This window comes from Lottia gigantea (assembly GCF_000327385.1).
Source record: "Lottia gigantea unplaced genomic scaffold LOTGIsca_7, whole genome shotgun sequence".
Lineage (NCBI taxonomy): Eukaryota > Metazoa > Mollusca > Gastropoda > Lottiidae > Lottia > Lottia gigantea.
In genome coordinates this window covers 3,018,388-3,042,319 of record NW_008710370.1, presented here as the reverse complement: position 1 = coordinate 3,042,319, position 23,932 = coordinate 3,018,388, and the positions used below count along the sequence as shown (strand labels likewise).

The following is a 23,932-nucleotide window of genomic DNA, read 5'->3' as shown; positions in this document are numbered from 1 at the left end:
CAATTATCCTTGGCAAACTAGTTCATCATGCAACAACAATTTATACAAAAACAGAACAAATTAGTAATATTATACATTTATATCAAATTTTATAAAACATTTTATTTATACTGTTCCTTATGATTGTCAGTCCAGTCACATAATGTTAACACTAAATGCTTTAGATTTCATTCTTCTCTCATAGCTGTGGAAATAGGTTAATGTCCATACTCAGTGTTCACCTTTAATTGACTTTTTATCTATTAAATTCAATTTGAAATGTATGGTACATAAATTTGAATCTATAAGGGGTTTCCGCTTTATTGTAAAAAGTTTTCATTATCAATAACGTTGTAAATTATATCTGAAAATATTTCTAAAGTATGCTATTTATATCTATGTATCTTCTCATCAAAATTAATTTGTTTTAAAAGGGTTGTTTAAACACAGAGAGTACTAATTGTTAATTGAGCAGTTTAACCTAGTTTTAGTGTTTGACTTTATAATGGCTCGATATCATTAGTTGAAAACTTTAGAATATTTAAGAGAAATATTTTTATACGCCCACATGAAATGGAGGGCGTATATTGCCATCACCCATGTCCGTCGGCCCTTTCGTCCGTCGGTCTGTCCAAAATTGCTCGTAAACACTCTACAAGACACAATTCTTGACGGATTTTGACAAAGCTTGGTATGAGTGTTCGAAATCACCCAAGGATAAACCCTATTGAAAATCCGAAGAATCTAAAAATATTTAGTATAAGTTATTGCCCTTGTTCTTGAAAACGCGTTCAATTTTTAGCTCGTAAACACTCTAGTAGGTACAATTCTTGATGGACTTTAACGAAACTTGGCATGAGTGTTCGTAATCACCCAAGGATGAACCCTATTGAAAATCAGAAGAATTGTAAACTATTTAGTATGAGTTATTGCCCTTTTTTCTTTTGCTCGTAAACACTCTAGAAGGCACAGTTCTTGATGGATTTTGACGAATCTTGGTGTGAGTGTTCATAATCACCCAAGGAAGAACCCTATTGAAAATCAGAAGAATTGAAAAATATTTAGTATGAGTTATAGCCCTTGTTCTTGAAAATGAATTCAAGTTTTAGCTTGTAAACACTCTAGAAGGACAGATTTTGACGAAACTTGGTGTGAACTGAAAATTATTTAGTATGAGTTATTGCCCTTGCTCTTTCATATTTTTATTTAAAAATCAAAGATGCCAGTGGGCGTATATTACCTTGCCTGGCAAGCTATCTTTCTACAATTATGCGTTTATTTTACTCAAATCCGTACAGTAGTTTTCTAACAGCTTCAAAAAGCGTAACGAAAAGTAAAAACGCTACGTAATGTGTTTTAAATATTTTTGGCATTAAAAAATTTACGACTTGATTTTTCTTTCAGATATGTTAATAGGATACAATTCTCTAGATTTTGGTGTATAGTTTTCACAAATTTGAGCAAAACAATTTTTCAACCTACAAAAAATGGAACGTCCCTTTAACAAAATACTACATATTTGGCCGATTGACAAAAGAAATTAATTCATTTTCATCTGTGATAATCTTACCCCTCTACTGTCAATGGCATCATTCATAATATCAACCCATCCTTTATAAGTTGCCTGAAAAAATAAAGATGAAGTCTAAGTTGATAAAATAAGCAGTTTCCGACTAATAGCCCTTGACTTAGTAAGAGCCCTAGGAGCTTAAGTATTTATTCTTTCTCTTTAACTTCTGATTTTTAAGAAATAAAAACATCTTAAATGGATTGTGCCTCTGAAACTTTGCATAATTTTTTGAAAACCTAATTAATACTACAAGAGTCTTATTACTGTAGATAATTCTTGTCGTCAACTTCCCATTCCTGTCTAATGAGTTTGCATACTTAACCTCATTTCAATTAAGGCTGTCCTACAGAAGATTTTCTGAAACACTTGTCAACAGTATAAAATTTGAAGATACAGAATCTGGTTGCAATCAGCTTTATGCATTGAACATTGTTTAATATGCAGAACAGCCCTATTCAAAGTATATCTTTTTCCATATTTCAGTAATAGATTATAATTATAAATACAGGCAATGGTTTTTTTTTAACCAAGAGATAATAACTATCACAAGTTGTATTATTATCTGCATAAAAAGAAGAATGAAGATAAAGATGAACTTGTCACAATACATTTAGAAGACTAACTTACCACTTGAAACAAGGCTAGATACGCATTGATCACATTATCAAAATTCACTTGGGAGTTGGTCCAATTATATCCTTTAGCAAAACATTCACTTTGATTCTTGACCACAGATCTATTTAGTCTGTCCCCATTCTCATCAACACATTTATGGAATTTTCCAGAGAACAACTGAACACCGACAATTCCAAAAATCAGCCAAAATACTAGACACACCACTAGTACATTACAGATAGAAGGTATAGCTTTGATTAAAGCATTAACCACAACCTGAAAATAAGCAATAATACATATTTCTAAGACATCGTCTAAGATGTGTGATTTAGAGAGCTATGAAAAATTATTTGTGATTTACATTTAATAAATTTGGCTTTTACCCTTTCCAAAACAAATTAAGTGTCATAATGCTCTCTATATGTAATGTCACCAAACTCATTGTACCTTTCATTGAACGATAATAGGCTATAATTTATTCAACTTATTCTTAAAGTTGAGGCTTGTCGCACCTGCTATATTAATTTACATCTTCCATATCAATGAATAAATGATTTTGTCCCCACGGACTGAATGTTAGACTGAACCATGTCCTTGTGTATTGGGCGTAATTCGGACCCATGTAAAATAAAGAGTTTTTAATTATTAAAGATAAAAAGTCAAAACCTCTTCTACTTTCACTTTATATTAAATGGGGCAACCTTTGGTATTACTATGCATCTTCAGGCTAGGATAAAGACTTCCAAAATGAACAATGAATATACCATATGTGATGTAGTTATTAATGATAAATACAAATGTTATCTTGTATATGAATATAGGTTTAGGCTGGAAACTGCCTTCAAATTTCAAATTAACAGCCAAAGCAGCATTAATGGAAATTTATTCGAAGATATTTTACACAATCATGAGAAAATTTGACACATCTTAGATCACTAAATTGACAATAATCCATACTCATCAAACGATTTCACATGAGGCAAATCACAAAGATCTAATAAATATTTGACAAATCATGTTTCTCAAAATTCAAAATTTTGAAGGTGAATACAGACTTACTCTCATTCCTTCCCATCTTGAAACAGCACGTAGAGGTCTTAATGCTCTCAATGTTCTTAATGCTCTTATAGCACTAACATTACCGATTTCCCAACTTTCAGCTGCTAATATTACGATTGACAGCTAAAATAAAACAATGCCAATCAAATCAAAAATGTTATCTCTAAAATTCATTTACATGAAATACACTGAATAAAGACATTTTTATAATATTATTATTACTATTATTATTATCATTAAAAATACACTTACAGCTACAATGATGAAGTCAAGCCAACACCATGCATCAGTAAAATACACTTTAAAACCAAACGCAGCCCATTTAATCAACATTTCCACTATGAATATTGCAGTGAAACATTTATCCATGTAGTAAAGTATGGCCTTTAGAGTGGGTCTTTCATCAAGATGAACATCTTCTAGAGCCTAAAAAAAACATAAATAATTCAATATGATTTTATTTGTTTAATGGGACAGAGGCAAAATTGTCAAAAATGTAAATTTTACGTGAAGATGTTCCTAAAATATGCTATTTACATCTATATATCTTAATTAAACAGAATGTACTAGCTGTGAAAAATTTGAAGGATTTTAAAACTTTCAGAGAAATTAAGATACACAATTCTCTAGATTTTGGCATATAGTTTCATAAATTTGAGCAAACCTACAAAAAATAACAGTTCATGCCCACGAAGTCACCGCTTGGGTCTTAATTAACCATGTAAAAACCACAAACGGTGACTTCGTGAGAATGTTGTCAAAAAAATGGATTTTGAGAACAATAGGATTACAGGGTGTTATCATAGTACACTTAAGCCGATGTAATGGGGTTATAGCCAATAAACAATATTTTTCAAGTAATTCATTTATTTACAACATTTACTATTTCAGTTTTAACAAATATGATACAGAATCTGCAAACTCGTATACATTTAGTACGTTACTTCTACACTGTTCTATATTATTGCTAAGTTTTGATTCAAGTGTCTTGTATTATCGTTTTTTGTGGAGGTTGCTGCTAACCCGCCGCATACTGCACCATCCTGATTTCCATGGCATCTTGCTCTTCTTTCAAGAAATTAATGATTTTAAATATGTTGGGGTGGGCTTTTCCTACAAGTTTCTTTACACGGCTATGCCAGCCTTCTAAGTTGTTGTTAGTTCTTGGGGTGTCAGAACCATAATGGTTCCATTCATATAATCCATAAACAGCCTCCAACCATTGACTTGTAATGTAGTCTGTAAGTTCTACTAATCTGGGGTCGTCTGGCATATCACCCATGGCATTGATAAAAACATCCCCCACCATATCGTATGGAATCAATGGTTATACCAAAGATATCAAACAATGAGTGACACTGATAATTAGTCATGTTAATATGTGAACGATTGTCATGAATTTATGTCACCGTTAATGAGCTCTTAACACCTTTAATCCCGTAGCGGCATAACTGTAAATCATCAAAGAAAATAAAACGGTGACTTCGTGGGAATTTGTAATTTTCTAGCAGTTACTTCGTGGGAAGACACCAAAATAACACCATAATACTGCTTTAAACACAAGGATTAATATGGGTAAATTACTGGACGTATTAAAGGGAACAATAAGTAGCCCCCATCAATTTTTATAGATGAATTTAGAGCTAATCATATTTGTAGATTTATATTTGATATTGCAACTCATAGGCCTAGCTATCAGATATTAATTACTAGAAAAAGTCAAAAAGCTTGATATTTATCTAGAAGAAATATCCATCCTATCTTCTAAACTAATTATTAAGATACAATACTTACCAATGCTAGACTACTTGCTAGAATCATAACTATGATAAATGTTTCAAAATATCTGTGTTCAGTTAGCTTAAACATAAGGCAGCGAAATTTCCACCATAACTTTCCTACTCGGTTATTGTTCCAAACGTTGATACAGGCACATTTCTGATAACATATAGAACATAAACATGGATCAGGTTCCTTAACATAAACTATTTCCACTTCATTAACAGCTCCTTCTACCTCCACTTCTAATTTCACTTTACTTTTAGTTGATCCCACCAATGAACTGGTACTGGAACTTGAATTTGAAGATGAATCACAATCATCTTTCTTCAAAGAATTTTTACTTAAGCTTCTTTGAGTTATCTAAAATATAATTAATACCTGTAATTACTCTTGAAAGGAAACAGACACCTACATTAGCTGGCATGATCAGGATTTAAGTAGTCTTATTATACTTATATCCCCTACACACTTCAAAAGTAATTCGGTTATATCTAGTTCTATCCGAAAAACTTAGTTGCTTTCGCAATGGCATATGAAATTAATCAGTTATAACCAGAAGTTAACTAGATAGAAAAATCTACCTCCAGAGGTATCACAAGAGTAAACAAAAATAATGTGTATTAATATAAATACTTAAAAATCACAAGAAAGGGATTAATAAAGTACATGAATACAGATCAGAGACGAAAGGAACAAAAAATTGTTATCATATTCATATTACATGATGAATAAAATTATAGTTCAATTCCCTCAACTGTGACATGACATGTTACTAAAATTAAAAGGTTTGTAGATAACTTTGGCAGTGCAAAATCAGCTCTACAGATAGGATTGCAGTAACAAAGCAAACTGAACTGAATCAAATTTTTCTTATCGGTTAGAATTGAATTCAATAATCCAATTTATGCAATGTGAAAGGGGTATTTATTCCAATATTCCAACAAAATGGCTTTTAGTATTCGTAATGTTAATGATTAGAGGTGTTATTTTGTCTTATTGGGAACGTAAGGGCTATTTGCACCGACACGATGCATGTTCTCTATGGCTGCTAACCATGGTATGGATAAAATAAGACAATAGGCGCGCTAGTTTTGGGTTTTTTTAAAAGGTGAAACCATTTTGATTGTCAAGAATGATATTAAGTGACTTTGTTAGGGTAGGTAGAGATGGCCATATGTTTTTTTTTTAATACCTTGGAAAATGTTGCAACAGCAACTTATTGTTAGGAGTTAGTGAGTTTCCTGAGCTAGTTCAATGATTTACATAGCATCTCAGACAGATGTCGAATTTCCTGTGGTGGTTTAATTCACAAGCCTAATATATATAATGACAATTGTTTACTATATAACACAAATAACTTACATGTATATTTTCTTCACCATCACATGGACTTTTATCCTTAGCTGGAAAAATAGAATATAACATGAGACATGTGAGGTTCTATATCACAGTCGGTTTCTTATATGACGTCATTTGCTTGATTGCGTCGAGCAAATGGTGCCTGTGGGTGAAGTCATTTTCATTCATAATTTCAGCTTACCGAGCTATAATGGGTATTACGGATAATCTGTGAAAGATCAATGGCAATAGGTTAGGCCAAGTACTAGCTGGTAGAAAGGATCCTTAATTTTGAACCTAAATTTTTATTGCGAAATACAGTTGTTCCTGTCTTTTTTAATACTATGTTCTGTTGATGTAAATATTTTCCAGGCAACGTTCATTCTAAGAATCTGATATTTATTGCTTTGCCTTCGTTTGAATTTGTCTCCAGTTACATGGAGCAACTAAACTAAAAATTTGAAGATTAATTTCTCTTTAAAGAAATAAATTGAATACAAGAGTCTATGACAGGATTTACCTGTTATGGACAATCCATCTGTTAATGGTTCCTTGCCATTCATTTCAGGTCTGGAAGAACTTGGAGATAAAACTGTTGTAGCTGGCCGCTTTGTTTTTCTTCTTAATTTAATTTTCAGACAGACAATAATCTTAACTTTTATCCAGTTAAAGAAGCGATTGAACCTATCAAATGCTTCAGCTAGTTTATTTGGTTCATCATCTGTTTGTGATCTCTGTAAACTTTCCGTACCAAATGAACTCAATAGTAAGGCAAGAAATAGATTCAATACCTAAAACATGAAAGAAATGGGATACAATAAATATCTATTATTATGATATATACATAGTTCCATCTTTTCATGATATCACGGAAGATATAAATAAAGGAATATCCATTAATAACAATAATAATAACTGAAATCATCAATATAAGCCGATTGCTAGGACTGTGTTGTCAAGTAACTATAGGTTTCACAGATGTATAATATTAATAGTTTTTATTTAGCAAGAGTTAACATTATTAAGCGTATTAAAACTGTAAGCTATACTTACTACAAGGTTACCAATTACATAAGTTAATAAGAAGAATGGAACACATGCTGCACCAGAAACCATCATACATCCCCACATTGATTCAATCCATTCACCACACAATACACGAAATACGATCATAAATGCATGTAAAAATGTATTAAAATTCCATCGAGGCATTCCACCATATTGAGCATATTCTGGATCATTTTCGTACTTCTTATAATCTGAGGCAAACAATTGTTGACCCATCACAGCAAATATAAACACAACTATACCAAGTACAATGGTTAAATTTCCTAAAGCACCCATAGTTCTACCGACAATACTTATTAACATGTTCAGGGTTGGCCAGGATTTGGCCAATTTAAAAACTCGAAGCTGAAAAAAAAATTATCCATTATTATACACGTAAGATCAAAACTGTAATTCCCAATTCTAATGGTTATTGATTATTTGTTAACTTTCATAAAGTGACATATATTAGCAATTAAATTGGTAATGAATATGTCTCAGCATTACAAAAATCATCATTTATTGGTACTAAACTTTGTTTTTTTTTTATGGTATAACTATTTTAAAAAAGATATTATGTAGCCTATAATTGAGCAATGTTTATGATTCCATAATCGGATAAATACATAATAATATATACAAAGTACTGGTAGTTATTCACAAACACTGTCTTACAATTGAACATTTTTGAATAATTACATAGTTTTAAGGATTACTGATATATATGTACAATATTTAAGAGTTTAAGAATTTAAATTTTATGTTCATGTTAAAAAAATACCCAAAACATGTTTTAATGTGTAAAACATCCCAGATGATTAAAGCTATATGTGCTCAGATTAGATTCTGAAAATAGTATATAATATATACTGTATAATAGATGAAATATTATTTATTACCAATCTGAAAGCTCTCAACACAGACAATCCTGGTAAATCTTTCAAACCCAAATCTAACAAACTGAGTACAACAATTACAGCATCAAAACCATTCCAACCATCTCGGAAGTATGTTGCTGGACTTAATGCTAATATTTTCAAAAAGGCTTCAATAGCAAAGATTGCTGTAAACACCTGAAAAATGTATAAATTGATTACAATTATGAGGTTTCTGCTGCTTAAATTTCAAATAAATTTGATTTAATCAATTATCTCAAATTGGAAGAAGGATATATTATAACTGGTATATATGTATTTTGAAAATATCTATATCTATATCATTCTATAGTCTTAGTCTCTCTATTGACATTGATGCCCCATTTAAACAGAAATCAATGGATGAGAATTATGAACACATTTAATTCCCCATATTATAATAAAATATGGGTGTCTTTCATTTTAAATGATAACTGATTTGATTGATTTGGTGCATTCTGACAAACGTATAAAAATGAGATTTTTTAAATTTGTTAAAAATAAATTTGAGGTAACATTGAGTAAAATACTAAAACAAACTATAGTACTTACATAGTTAGCATTTGTTCCAGCATCTTTTAAATTTTGTGGCATTTCCCAGTATTCGATGGCCATAAACCCAGTATTTACAACAATACAAATAGTAATAAACAAATCAACAAAGGCATCCAAGATGAACAATCCCACAATTCTTTGAAAATGTTCACAGGATGGCAATCCTTCCCAAGAACAGAAATAACGGTATAATTTGTCTCGCATTCTTTCTTCTTGATTACTGACTTCACTCATAAAACCTACAAATTACAACAAAATATATCTATATAAGTTCCAATACTTTTATTTGGGTTCCAGCCCATTTTTAATTTTAAAAGCTAAACCTTTTTTTCTTATGCCTGTGTTTCATCAATTGAAGACAAATTTTGTAAGTACTTCACTGATGCTGTAGACATAATATGTTATATTGCCTTGCAACCCTCTTTTTCAGAAATGCCTAATAGGTCTCTTGCTTTCTATATACCTTATATGAGCACTAAATATAAGAAATACTTACTTCTACGATGCCCTGAGGCATGATCAATCAGCTCTTTTAAAACCATTACATCTGAAGAGAAATCAGTAATGTTAAATTCAACTTGTTTAATTTTGGGATCCCTCATTTGAATCATACAACAAGGAAAAGGATATTATCAGAAAATCATTTTACTTTGATTTGATTTGTTAATTGATTGGAACATCCTATTTAAGAGATGATAAGATATTGTTCTGTCTCTCTACTATTCTTATTTAATATGTAGTAGACCATATTCAGTAACCGTGTCTTAACTTTACAAAACATCAAAAATTTACTCCAATGAAATCAATTGACTTCACTAGTAACCATCTGGTTTTATTAAGTAAGCTTTATAGCTTAAATTTCGAAATATTAAAACAGAACCTAAAAAACATGTTGTTACTCAGTGTTTCATGTTATGTGATCTTCAGACATTTGACCTATATTAATATTTCTATATCGATCTATAATTGATGTATTGAGCACTATTTTAACAGTGAAAATATCTTTTTATTATAGCTTAGATGTACTATAAAAAACAAATTTACTTTTCATACTAAATGAAAAATAAACTCATTGATGTATTTCACATATTGAAGTGATCATCAAAATGAATGACAATTTTGGTTTGATATCTCCAAATGAATTCAAATATAAGATCTTACAATCATATTATATAAAACATATAAAACATAGTCTATCTTTTGAAAAGATATATGATATACTAACAATTATAATTAAACATGTTTAACAGAATTGATGACAATAATAGTTAATTACATGAATCTAGATTTCCAAATGTCTGGGATCAATAAAAGTGAGTAAAAGATTTGTTAAAAATGATGTTCTGCCAGATATAGCATTAGTCTGATTGTATAGTCTGTTAGATTTAACCAGAATTACTTCAATGAAATCATATTAAACCTATTTTGTACCAAGGTAGCAATAGAGTTTCCTATTCAAAAACCACTCTATCATAGTCTCTAACCTGCCCAACAAGCAGCAAAGAGGAATCCACAAAGCTTTAGAAATCCTGTGATAATGGACAATATATTTCAAAGATTTGGCTACTCTAAACAACACACCCGACCCCCTAACATTTAACCCTCTTATATCATCATCCTTTTGATTTTTTGTTATTTAATTCTCTTTATCTATTAATCTTCTAAATTTACAAACACAAGACAATATTATAGAATAAGTACATTTCTTTGATGAAATTATTAAACACATAAAATAACAACCACACATGTTAATTGTGTTGAAATTTTAAGTGTTTATTTTCATTAAAGAAAAAAAAGAAGTATGTCTATTCCATAATATTGTATAAAGTACCAAAGGAGAAACAGTATGACTATTGTAAGAAGTAAAATATAGTTGAAATATGCGTTACCTTTCATTTCAATGTTAGCAGCATTAGGAGAAGGACACAAGAATGCATTGCTTGCTGATAATTTACGCTTTTCAGGATCAACCTCAGATGCACTACTCAATGATACCTGTAAATACACATGAATTTTTACACCAGCTTTCCTAATATCATTGATTGAACTATTCAATTTGTGAACATTCAAAGATTAAATTTAATTAGATTAAAACAATGAAATTTAGTGGGTTTTTTTAGCCACAAAAAAACAGTGCATGAGGACAAAAGGTTTGTAGAATATTGCCAAATAGTTTGTATGTCATCAGTTTTAGAGATTAAGGTAACAAGTTACTATTCAACAGAAGGCACTGGCACTGGGTTAAAGATGTGTTCATTAATGTTAAAGCTAGTATTAAAAGAAGTATAATACAAATAAGGTTTCCAAGATACTGCAGCAATAATATTTGACAATAACATGTCTATGCATATAAATACTTATCCATTTCATAATCAAATATTACAAACACTTACATTGTCTTCAAGTTTAGATTTATCTAAATAAACATCTGGCACTCTTTTTCCCCTTTTTAAATTCATTAATGTCTCCATTTTACTACTTTGTCTGTTAGGATCCAGTGGTGAATGAACAGAATGACGACTACTTCTTGAATTACGGCTAATGTTGGAATTAAAACTACTACGTCGAGATGAAGAACGGCCTTCTGCTAAATGTCTTAGTGTCTGAGAAGCAAAACTATACCTCCGACCATTGGGCAAGTTTTTATGGAAAGGAAAATTGCATAGATCATCTGAAGAGGGTGTCACAGCCGCTGAATCATCGGCATATGGAAGAGGAAGGCTCTCTGGATTTTGATGAACTAAAGGCTGGCGTTCAACTGGATGTCCATGTTTCTTCTTCCAGCTACCCTGGTGGCTACTTTTACTTCCGCGCCGAAGTACAAAGGGAGAGCCAGGCAAACTTAAACTTGCCTGCAATATAAGGATGAAAATTTAAGTTGATATAGATGAAATATTAAAAGTCAAACACAAACAACAATTTTAAACATCTTGATTGTACTATTTCTCATTATAAATCATTACACGATTTTGAAAGGCATTAAAAACTACTGTATATTTTTCTTTAATTGAACTTTACAATTTTTACATAGTTTCAAAATGCTATTCCAATATTGGAGTGCAATATCTAAATACTTTTAAAAAGTACCAAATGTCATGGCATAACCTTTAAGAAGTAGTATAGTATTTGAAAGTGAATAAAGATCAAGGATAATAGAGTGGAAAAAGTTGTAAATGCTCAGCTCATTTACAGTATCAGTTACTTTACCAAGTTGAAATTTGCAACTCAAATATGAGAAATACTTGATCTGATGACCATTTTTATTTATTTAAATTTAGCATTTGTTTACAATATAAGGAATATGTATCCCAATGACATATTCATCATTTAAATGATTTTCACACAAAGCTTTTCATGTAGGAAATCATCCATTTCATCCTATTCCTTACCATAGATGTCAAAATATCACCAATATTCCTGTGAACAGGTTAAAACTGACCTTCTTATCATTGAGCTGAGCATAGATAAATGAGGTGGAGATAATATTATAATTTTACATAAATATAAGCAGTATAGGTTCACGAGCTAGCATAAAGACAAGGTATAAAACAATAAATATAAAACATGCTGTTGACAGGAATCAACACTTGGATTAAGATGCATTCAGAACAGATATCTGACATTGGTTGAATTGGTTATCTTTTCAAGCATAGATATCTTGAATCTTACTTTAAGTTTTGTACCTGTAATTTTGGTCACATTTTCAACAATATCATTGAATATGTTTTTTCAGGTGTATCTTTGAACACGTATTTCAGTTGTTTCTTTGAACACGTATTTCAGTTGTTTCTTTGAACACGTATTTCAGTTGTTTCTTTGAACACGTATTTCAGGTGTATCTTTGAACATGTTTTCAGTTGTATCCTTGAACATGTATTCCAGTTGTACTTCTGAACAGTTGTATCATGTGACATGTTTTTCATGTGTATCTTTGAACATGTTTTTTAGTTGTGCCCCGAAACCTATTTTCAGGTGTATTTTTGAACATGTATTCCAGTTGTACTCGAAACATGTTTTCAGTCGTATCTTTGAACATGTATTCCAGTTGTACCTTGGAACAGTTGTATCATGTGACATATTTTTCAGGTATATCTTGTGTTTTAGTTGTACCTCTGAACATGTGTTTCAGCTGTATCAGGTGACATGTTTTTTAGGTGTATCTTTGTATTAGAAACGCTTACTATATCTTGTAATACATGAGACATGTTTTATTATATGGTATAAACAAAAGACTGATTCAAGAAAGCTCTGAAACTTTACAAAGAAGTGTTAGGACTCTGATCACAGCATCTCATACAATCTGTCACAGGTGATATTAGTTTATATATAAATAACCTACTCCTTACAACTGTACTTAACTGAACGGTTGCAGTCAAGATTTATTTAAGCCCTCTGTTATATTACTGACACATTGGTTAAATCCTGCAAAAACTTCTCCAATACTCTGTTGTCCTCAAGTTAAAAGCAAAACTTATCTGTCATTTTTGTTTTCTTAAATGTTTATTATTGTCTTGTAAAATCATTCATATTCCACTATAACTTTTATAGTGTTATTTCTCTTAAAATAAAAATTGCAAAAAAATCAGGACTCTAAGACAGTGTAGACTATTCTGTATCCATACTCCATAACATTGTTGTTTTGTGTTTATTTGATGGGTATGTTAGTGTGTGTGTTTTTTGTTGTTGACCTCAGTAATATGCACAACAGTACATGTCAACTAGTTGTTTATCTTGAAACATTTCCTGACATTACAACATTTATTTAAGAGGTGACTATTCTGCAGCCCCCCACCCCCCTCTCCCAGGATCAGTAAAAAAGAGTAACCATAAGTACAAATGAAGTAAAGTTTTATATCTTGATCTTAAAGCATGCGTTATAAGATGAGTTAAAATTTGGCTTTTTTTTTCTTCAATGGATAGGGTGTCATTTGTTATGTCATTTACATAAGTTTTAATGGGCTTCTAGAATAGAATCATGCAAACTAGGGTTGGTGCTAAAACTTCTGATTATTATAATTCATGCATTTACATGAAGCATTCAATAATGCATTAGCATATATGATAAATGCAAGGCAATACATTATAAATACTACTACTACTACTACAAGATAAAGAACAATGCACAGCCAGAATAGCACTAAGTCAGGGATCTACAGGAGAACATTAAAATACTGTATATGATGTCCTGAAATATCCCACCTATCCTCAAAATGAAAGTTACTTAATATACTATAATCTGTACTACCTATATAATATGTTCCTATGTAATTTTTATAGTATAGTCAATTACATAAAATGTCAATCACTGTAATAAAGTTTATAGTCTGTTTGTCTTGAAATCTTGAACAATGTATACTGGACAATGTATAAAAGAAAATGGACTTATTATTAAGTGAAGGCATTTAAGGAATAGAATACAACATGTAGTACTTTTCTATATTTATGCCACAGATTTTTCATTTACTTATTCGGTCATATTTTAATGACTGATATTTCAAGTTCTGCATGTTATATATTGTCCTAGGGTGTCCACTAAATATTTTCCTATTAAAATTAAATCTAATCCAATTCATTATGTGGAATGACAAACCATTAAATGACAATGCCTTTAAATTTATCACAAGTTGCAAACAAGCCATACTGAAGAAAACTCAAGTTAACATTGCCAAATGTAGGCCTACACTAAAACATTGCTCTAATGACAATCAATTAGACACTCTTTAATTGACTGTAGTTGGTTAATGTGAAATAGTGCTTCAGTTGAAAATATTTAATATGTATGTCTGTTTTTAACTTCACTACTAGTTTTTCTATATCATGAAAGTTATTTAGAAATAACATATAAAAACATTCAAGAGGTGCTATAAGTTGTATAAGTATAGTTTAAATAGTGCCAAGTCAACCAATTTGTGACTTCCAAGGATACAAGTTCATTTTACAGAAACAACGTATTTATAAAAGCAAGAGAAAAAAGCAGATTAGCCATTAAAGTTAGATTGAAATGGAATATTGTACATTCAACATAGGACTGCAAAATAACACTGAGCTTAGACTTTCAATTGTTAGCTTCGTAGTATATAGTATTTTAGGAAAACCAAATGCCATAATATATTCTTAATAAAAGTATATACATACAGATGGTTTATAAAGTGATTGAAAATGTAGACAGTATTTTGACAGTACCTATATCTTATATATCTTCAGATCAGTTTCAATATCAAAATAACAATTTTTTAAATTAACTTCCTTTGTATTTTCAAAATGGCAGTCCAGAAATTCAAATATTAACACATCAAGTGAATGAAAATTAAACAAATTCTAAGGCATAAATGTTTTTCATCAAAGGGACAATTTCTTTTGTCTATGGACATTATAAAACCAACATGTTGTCATTTTATTTTTAGTATCTGTTAATACTTGTGAGACTTGGCATCTAGAATAATGGCCAAAGGTACATGTGTAGATAAGCTGACAAAATCTAAAAATTGATTGATTTTAGTTCACTTTTATTATAAATATTCTTGTCAATTTCCTTTATTCATTCAACTGTAGTTGCTTTAAGGCCAAATTTGTTCAGTAACGTTGCTCTGGATCAGTTGGTAACCGAATAATTTGTTCATTAGATAGCAGACTGTAAGTTAAAAGTTAATTCAAAGATAATCCTCCATTTTAGCCTTCTTCAAATCATCACTTTGTTCATCCACTATGTTTATAGACGGAAACAGATATTATTGGAGTGCCAACAAAATTGAAAAATAAGCACAATAATTTTGCATACAAATATGTTGTAAAATAATAGCTCAACAATATTCATTTACATTAGACAATATTCCATTTTAAAAGCTGAAATACTTTGTAGTAAGTAATGAGAGAAAAAAAGAAACTGGAAATGCAAATAACAAGAGTAGAGTTATAAAGCAAGTAGAAGGAATAAACCAATCATGCTGTATATCATACAAATAATGATTTAAAAAAGGTTGCATGTAAATTGGTAACTGACTGATGTAAGTGACTAACCCTTTTGTGTTTGGAGACTGGTTGTAGTCGACTACTTTTAACCGAATGATCAGAGGTAATACTGAGTCTTTCTTTGTCTTCCAGTTTTTCAGTATTTGAATGTTCCCCTAAACTCTTCCAAGAAGCCTCTGAGGGACTTTTTGAGATTTGTGACAACAATTCTTTACAGTCCTCCACTTGCTAGTAATAACCAAAATAGTTTATTTTAGAATATTATACGATAGCTTATATAATCTTACTTTCAGACATGAATCCACTCTCCATGAAATGTCATTTCCTTGCCAAGAAAGAAGTGTTTTCAATCAAATTATTTCTTAAAATAATTCACTGAATAAAATATCTGATGTTATATTGGCAGTAATGTAATAAATACACTAAATACAGAGTAATAGTAGAGATGAAATTAGTCATAGAGCAGCATTTCTTCACTGACCAAGTCATAACTTTCAAAAAAACAAAAATTTTCATTTAGTATTAAAGTCTGATATGTATTTCATAACCGAAAATTGGTGGAGATGGATACTTCAGCTCTAACATTCCAAAACAAAACTACAATTGAAATGTGGAGAGGCATCAGGCGCGAAGCATATACATGTACTAAATAATAACATAGAATATAATGTTTCATTATCATATAGATATATATATATTTATATGGACTATTTCTGACATTGAATATATACAATCAATCTGTTCTATTTATTTTAGATACAGTATACATTAACTAAGTTGAATTGAAACTCTTTTTACAACTATATCATCATTCAATAACTATATTATACTAAATCTAAAACCTGAGCTACTTGAATATCACCACCCCAATATCATAGCAAATATATAACCAACAGTTCAGTTATCAGAAAAATATTTTCATCTCTTAATTATAAAAGACACTTAAACTGATAAAATGTTCAAGATATCTTGAACATGACAAATTAGACAATTTTTTTTATTTCGAACAGCATCTTTATTTTTTTTCTTGGATAGATGATTAGTAATCCACAATATCATTGTTAAATTTAGGTTAGAAAATTTGGAAAATTATGAAATTTTATACTGAAAAGTATCCATCTCAAACATTAAAACAAACAATAATGAAAATCAATTAAAAATAGGCCTACTGATTTTTATTAAAAGTTCTATTATTGTTATTGATTTAAATAAGAAGCATCTTAAATATCAGGATTGTCAGTAGCAGTAATAATATTGATATATTTTCCAATAATTGGAATGGTGATAATTCAAATTACCATGTTTTATTCATGTTATAAGACATGCAAAATATTACAAACCTTTCTCTCTGCTTCTTCTTCTTCAGCATCTTCCTTATCTTTTCTTTGTTGTTCATCATAAGACATGGCAACAATAGCCAATATCAAGTTCACCAGATAGAATGAACCCATAAATATAACCAATACAAAATATAGAGCATGAGTTTGACCTTCCGCTCTTAATACCTATAAAATATAATATATATTAGGCCTACATACTTCTGATGTTAAAATTGTTGGTTTATATAGAGAATATCTTAAAAAACAGAAGAATGTGTAACGTAAAACATTCATTTAAAGATTGAATGAGGGAATGATTTTTCTGTTCCAACAATTAATTACAATTTTGGATTTGTAAGTCATAAGTCATTTTTTGTAATGATTCTATTTTTATAGGTTTTGAAGGATATGAATAGAGGGTTATAATACTATACTTGACACATGTAACTTTCTCTCATGTCTGAATCTTGTTTGCTAAAACCCATAGAAATACCATATGGGCAATTATCACAACTTACTAACTAGGAAAGGCTACTAGGCAAAAAACTTTGAAAAAAAAAACTTCACTGTTTCACAGTGAAGTTACAGACATTTTTACACATTTTCATAATTATACGAAGTAGTAAATACAAATGACCGATGAAATTTTTAATCAATAAGCCAATAACTTTCAAGTGAAACTCAGTAAAAGTAAACACCTACCAAATGATACAAACTTTCCCAATAATCTTGGGTCATGAGGCGAAAGGCACATAAAAGGGCCCAACCAAAATTATCAAAACTTGTAAACCCAAAATTTGGATTGTCTCCTAAGTCTGGCAAACATGTATGATTGGCAGGGCAATCTCTGAAATGGATAATAAATATCATTTAGAATAACTAGAACAAAGATAGCAAGGTAACATATTCCCATATGATTACATCATAGTAAAACCATCGCCAGCATAAATATTTACCATTAGTCATACATTTCTTCGAAAAATCCAAACGTGATTGCCAAATGGCATTAATTCACATGAAATCTGTGTGTCTTCCAGAGTGTTTACAAGAAATTGTGATAAAATTAAGGACATTGTTGAAAACCATGTAAGCACCACATTAATAGTATTTTTATTACACACTGCTATTTTAAATATTTAGCTTCGATCAGAAATTAAAGTATGGGTAAATCCAGAATCATTATTTCTTTTTACTCAGTTAACATTTTCAAAAGACACCTGGCTTTATGATTTATTTTATTCTTAAATAAAACAGGATAGTTATCAGACTTATTTTATATCTAATACTTTGGTCTTGGACACCAAAAATGATATGTGTGTCAAAGTTCCTGGTTGACAGGGGTCTGCATGCATAGTAGGCCATTATTGGATGAGATTGTTAAAAAAGATAGCTTGCCAGGCAAGGTAATATACGCCCACTGGCAGCTTTGATTTTAAATAAAAACATTTGGCAGTACAGTAACAATTACCAGTATGATATATTCAACCTTCAGTCATACACTTCTTTTGAACTTTTTGAGGCGACACTGAATAATATTACCAAGTTTCATCAAAATCTGTCAAGAATTGGGCCTTCTGGAGTGTTTACAGGCTAAAAATTGAATGTGTTTTCAAGAACAAGGGCAATAATTCATATTAAATATTTTTCGATTTTTCTGATTTTTAGTAGGATTTATCCTTGGGTGATAACAAACACTCATGCCAAGTTTCGTTAAAATCCTTCAAGAATTGTGCCTTCTAGAGTGTTTACGAGCTAAAAATTGAAAGCGTTTTCAAGAACAAGGGCAATAACTCATACTAAACATTTTCCGATTCTTCTGATTTTCAATAGGGTTCATTCTTGTGTGATTACGAACACTCACACCAAGTTTTGTCAAAATCCGTCAAGAATTGCGTCTTGTAGAGTGTTTACGAGCAATTGTGGACGGACAGACGTGACGGCAATATACGGGCCCCATTTCATGTGGGCGTATAAAAATAGGCTCCGCAAGTCAAGCTCCCATTTTGTATTTCAAGTTTATTTAATTTTCTTTTAAAAAAATATATACATGTTTGCATATCAAACTGATTTATATATTTTACTTTAAACAACATACCCAGCTCCTGACCCATTACCACATACTAGATATTCTACACCATCAGGAGAGAACCAATAATCTAAAAACATTCAAGTAAGTAAATAAACAGCTCTAAGTGTTTTAGTAAGATAGAAAATATAACAATATTTATAACTTTAAAAAAAAAATATAAGAATGGTGGATCAATCATGGAGAGAGGGCTGGGGATTTCTGCAAAATAACAATAAATACCTCAAAAGCACCTTGACATATCATAATCTTGATCTAAAGTATCTGACTAGTCAGTGTAAAAACTCTGTACTGTTCAGTACCTACCTGTATTGTTAATATAGGCTACAAACTCTTCATGAGAAACATTTTTTCCAATTTCCAATCTATAATCGTACACACATTTCTGTCTTAAAGCACCAACATAAAGTTGCATACCAATAAGTGCAAAGATTGACAACACAAATAAACTGAGGATCAATACATCACGTAAACGTTTTACAGCTTCCAATAAGGCACTAACAATAGTTTTCAATCCTAGAAAAACAAGTTCCAAATATTAATCTTATAAGAAGTTGAATAAAAAAAACCTTGATAGTATGTATATTCATTTCCTTCCACTGTCTTTTCTTCTGTTTGATTTCGGAATTGTTAAAGAGGCCTAATCTTTCTCAGAGCGTCACAGAAGAGAATGTGCTACATTTTTTTTTACTAAACATTAATTTCTAAAGTGAAAGGATAAATATAGACTTGTTGGCTTCAAGATATTGAGACATATTTTTGAAAATGTAAACATCAATTAAGATAATAATTCAAACCTGTAATTTAAAACCTTATGGAACTATAATAAGACAATTTTTCTTTAGTACTTTTAGGGCCTTGTTAATTGGGTAATTTTAAAAGGGACAATGTGGATCAATATATTTTCTTGTGCTCAAAATGAGAGTTATTGAATAAAAGGTTTTTTTGAAAAATAGAATAAACAAGTGGTTGCCCAGCAAGATACGCCCACTTTACTGATACATTTTTAGTATATCAAGGGCAGTCACCTATCTGTGTCAAATCATACCAAAAATCTAATTTGTGCAAGATATTGTTGACTAAACAAACACACATTATTTAATAAAATTCTGACATAAACTGAATAACGCTAAGAAATTTTGATGCGTTTTTACTAAGTCAAGGGCAATAACTCAAATTCCGTTGATCGAAAAAATGTCAAATTCAATATTGACTAAGATCTCATCAATTATAAATGATCATACCAAATTTCACTTAAATCGGATGAAAAATGTACTCTCAATTGTGTTCACAAACAAATTTTGACGCGTTTTTCTTAAGTCAAGGGCAATAACTCAAAAACCGTTCATCGAAAAATAGCCTAATTCAAACTTGTCAAAGATCTCATCATTATAAATATTAACACCAAATTAAATTTAAATTGGATGAAAACTGTAGTCTTCATTGTATTCACAAACTAATTTTGACGCATGTTTCCTATGTCAAGGGCAATAACTAAAAAAACGTTCATCGCAAGATAGCCAAATTCGAACTTGTCCAAGATCTCATCATTATAAATATTAACACCAAATTATATTTAAATTGGATGAAAACTGTAGTCTCTATTATGTTCACAACCAAATTTTAACGCGTTTTTCATAAGTCAAGGGCAATAACACAAAAACCGTTCATTGAAAGATCGTCAAATTTGAACTTGTCCAAGATCTCATGAATATAAATGATCACACCATATTTCATTCAAACCAGATAAAAACTGTAGTCTCTATTGCGTTCACAAGCCAATTGTGGACGGACGGACGGGGTGACGACAATATACGACCACATTATAATGTGGGCGTATAAAAAGCTACATATTGTTTGACTGACCTGGTATAACTGCTACTGTTTTCAGAGCCCTCAACACTCTGAATGTTCTTAACGCTGATAAATTTCCTAATTCTTTTATAAACATTGTCAGATACCTGTCAAATATATCATAGTTCACATAAATCCTGCCTTCTATACATGAAAAGCTTCTTAGATAATTTGTAAAATGTTTTGTTGTTTGATAAATTAAATGATAAAACTTCGGACTCATTTGAAATCAGACAATGTCTTGATCCAAATACACTGTCATCTTATCCCTCAAAAATTTTCATTGAGCCTTTCAAATTTCCATGAAGGACAATAGGTACAAGGAGATAGTGTTTATAGGAGATATCAGCAAATCAAAAGGCTGGAAGGCATTATGACTGCAACAAAAAATGCAATATCTATATCTTTTGGTCTAAAATAAAGTAGAACTTTACTGAGAAAATGTGATACTTACGCTATAGATATTACAAAGAAATCCAGCCAATTCCATGGTTCTCGTAAATAAGTAAATGGTTTTAAGATAAAGCCTCTAGATAAGATTTTCATTATAGCTTCTACTGTATATATTCCAGTAAATATCAATCTAGAAATATTACCAATATTATAAAAAACAAAATTCATTACAACTTTACTTTTTAACTATTATGTTTGTTGAAAATAAGATAAATGAATTTCTATTCGTTGATATGATTATATGGATGTAGTTTATTGTTACTGTTGATTGAATTATTGGATGAGTTCAATTTTCAATTATCTTGAATTTTCAATGAACTATGTCCAAGATTGCATGTGAACACCAAAAAGAATACATTTAAGATTTGAATTTAATGAAACTTTGTAGGCTCTTTTCTACTGAGAAGATTTAGTAAAACAAAAATGAATCAAAATCAACATGCAAAGACTGAGAGCCTTTGGGACTTTTTTCTGCTGTTGAACCTCATAAGTAGCTTTCATCATCTCACTTGAATTTTTTAATTACATAATAATTATTGCTAAATTTTCATGTTTGAATATTAAAACACATCTTCAATTTTATTGTTGTTTATAAAACTTGTGATTAAGATAATTTATAAACAACAATAAGATTTGTTCAAAAAAGATGCCTAAAAAAATTAAATCACTTACTCAACATATTCTGGAGGGTTATCCGCTGTTGTCATAAAAACACAATTAGCAAGGATAGTAAACATAACTAAAACACTAAATAATGTTAAACAATATTAAGGAAAATTATGAATATGTCTTTATATTTAAACTACAACATTTAAATAAATAGAAATATCTTTCATCATCACTATAACAACAACAACAACAACGATTTAGTCCAAAAAAGATGAATATCCCTGACCCAACAACTATTATTTTATTATAATTCTTTTATTCATTATAATAGTTTTCCATGCATTGTCAAAACAATATCAAAACAAAAGGATATGGATGTACTAAGATGAAAATTGCTATTCTTCTAATGATGTTAAATGGACTAAGTATGAACAAAGCATCTGTTGCTGAAAATCTGTAAATGGTTTTATCTCTTCCAATAACTACAAATGTCTGAAACACAATTAAAATACAACTAAACAATGGGTGAGTCAAGATTTAGGATGGGAATTAGAACAATTAAGGACCCAGTAGATAAAAATAAATCTGCAATAACATTCGACTCAAAATAACTTCAGTTGACACTTCACAGTATATAAGAAATCAGGAAAATCAGACTCTATGTTACAATTTTTACATTTTCAATTGTTTAGTAATCCAGATATAAAAATAATTTATTACGTACCAACTGATTGTGATAATATTCATCTAAATCTTCTACTGCCCTGCCTGTCAAAGACATAGGAAAGTCCTCCAATGTTGGTGGTAATTTACGCCCAGCTTCCAATTTTGGATTTGGCTTAAGTTCTGGTTCGTGGTGGCTAGGTTCATCATCAGCCTCATCATCTGAGGATTCTGACTCCTCCGCTTCCACCTTTTCCGTCTGTTTAAGAGCATTTTCTTCTGCTATCCGCCGTTGTATATTAAACAACGACTCCCGTGTAAATAACCTAAATGGACACGAATCTACGTCCTCATCGACTTCCATTCTATTACAAATCTATTGTGATGCATGCACTTTTTTGTCAAAAATGCTCCACAACCACCTGTAATTATAATTCAAGATTTTATTAGAATTAAAATTCAACAAAGGAGTTTTACTAAAATTTTACTAAAATCAATATATATACTAGAGCCACACGTGGGACTTTGCAAATGTAGCAAAATGCAAAAGACTCTGAAAAAATCAACCTTCTACGATAATTACATCACGCGCAAGAGCAGTCTAAAGTTGAAAAGAATTCTTTGGAAGATTGTTATAACGGAAGTAGACAGACCTCACAAATGAAAGTATCAGAAGATAGCCAAGGTCAATGACATTTGACATTGAAAGGGAGACGGTCAACAAAGGTCAAGGTTACGAGATACAAGTCATCAAAATTTTGAAATATATACGACTATAAGGAAGTTGAGATAGGACAGCAAATATAAAAGTATAAATAGATAGCCAATGTGAATGACCTTTGATCCTACAAAAGTCAGGGTCAAAATAGGTCAAGGTCAAAAATTGAAAATTTTGAATTTTCAAAACCTGTTCCTTTTTTGAACTATAAAGCTAAAACAATCAAACTTCTAAGACAACGTGGCTCAGCAGATGAAGTAAATGTATGCAAAGTTCCATTTTGAACAAATGCATACGCTGCGAGTTACGTCCCTTGCCAAAAATGTCACGCCCACCTCAATTCTTTTTGCATAGGTTAATTGATATTCTGAATGTTACGTTGTGTTTTAAATTTAAAGCTTC

The 23,932-nt window shown here is 30.5% G+C and overlaps 1 protein-coding gene across 1 annotated transcript in view; it reads right to left on the bottom strand.

The window, feature by feature from the left end:
• LOTGIDRAFT_107523 (hypothetical protein) overlaps nt 1-23,176 on the bottom strand; it is a gene marked incomplete at both ends in the record, with an annotated part of 28,571 nt that extends 5,395 nt beyond the window's left edge. The window contains 22 exons of the mRNA XM_009065575.1: nt 1,550-1,603; nt 2,177-2,440; nt 3,224-3,346; nt 3,476-3,649; nt 5,018-5,354; nt 6,842-7,134; nt 7,397-7,756; nt 8,290-8,463; nt 8,857-9,098; nt 9,356-9,406; nt 10,749-10,854; nt 11,247-11,711; nt 15,877-16,056; nt 17,169-17,333; nt 17,850-17,994; nt 19,243-19,303; nt 19,540-19,749; nt 21,100-21,194; nt 21,542-21,670; nt 22,213-22,287; nt 22,502-22,641; nt 22,874-23,176. Coding sequence (XP_009063823.1) covers nt 1,550-1,603; nt 2,177-2,440; nt 3,224-3,346; nt 3,476-3,649; nt 5,018-5,354; nt 6,842-7,134; nt 7,397-7,756; nt 8,290-8,463; nt 8,857-9,098; nt 9,356-9,406; nt 10,749-10,854; nt 11,247-11,711; nt 15,877-16,056; nt 17,169-17,333; nt 17,850-17,994; nt 19,243-19,303; nt 19,540-19,749; nt 21,100-21,194; nt 21,542-21,670; nt 22,213-22,287; nt 22,502-22,641; nt 22,874-23,176 — 4,146 coding nt within the window. The remainder of the gene's footprint in view (nt 1-1,549; nt 1,604-2,176; nt 2,441-3,223; nt 3,347-3,475; nt 3,650-5,017; nt 5,355-6,841; nt 7,135-7,396; nt 7,757-8,289; nt 8,464-8,856; nt 9,099-9,355; nt 9,407-10,748; nt 10,855-11,246; nt 11,712-15,876; nt 16,057-17,168; nt 17,334-17,849; nt 17,995-19,242; nt 19,304-19,539; nt 19,750-21,099; nt 21,195-21,541; nt 21,671-22,212; nt 22,288-22,501; nt 22,642-22,873) is intronic.
• Nucleotides 23,177-23,932: the final 756 nt, after the last annotated feature.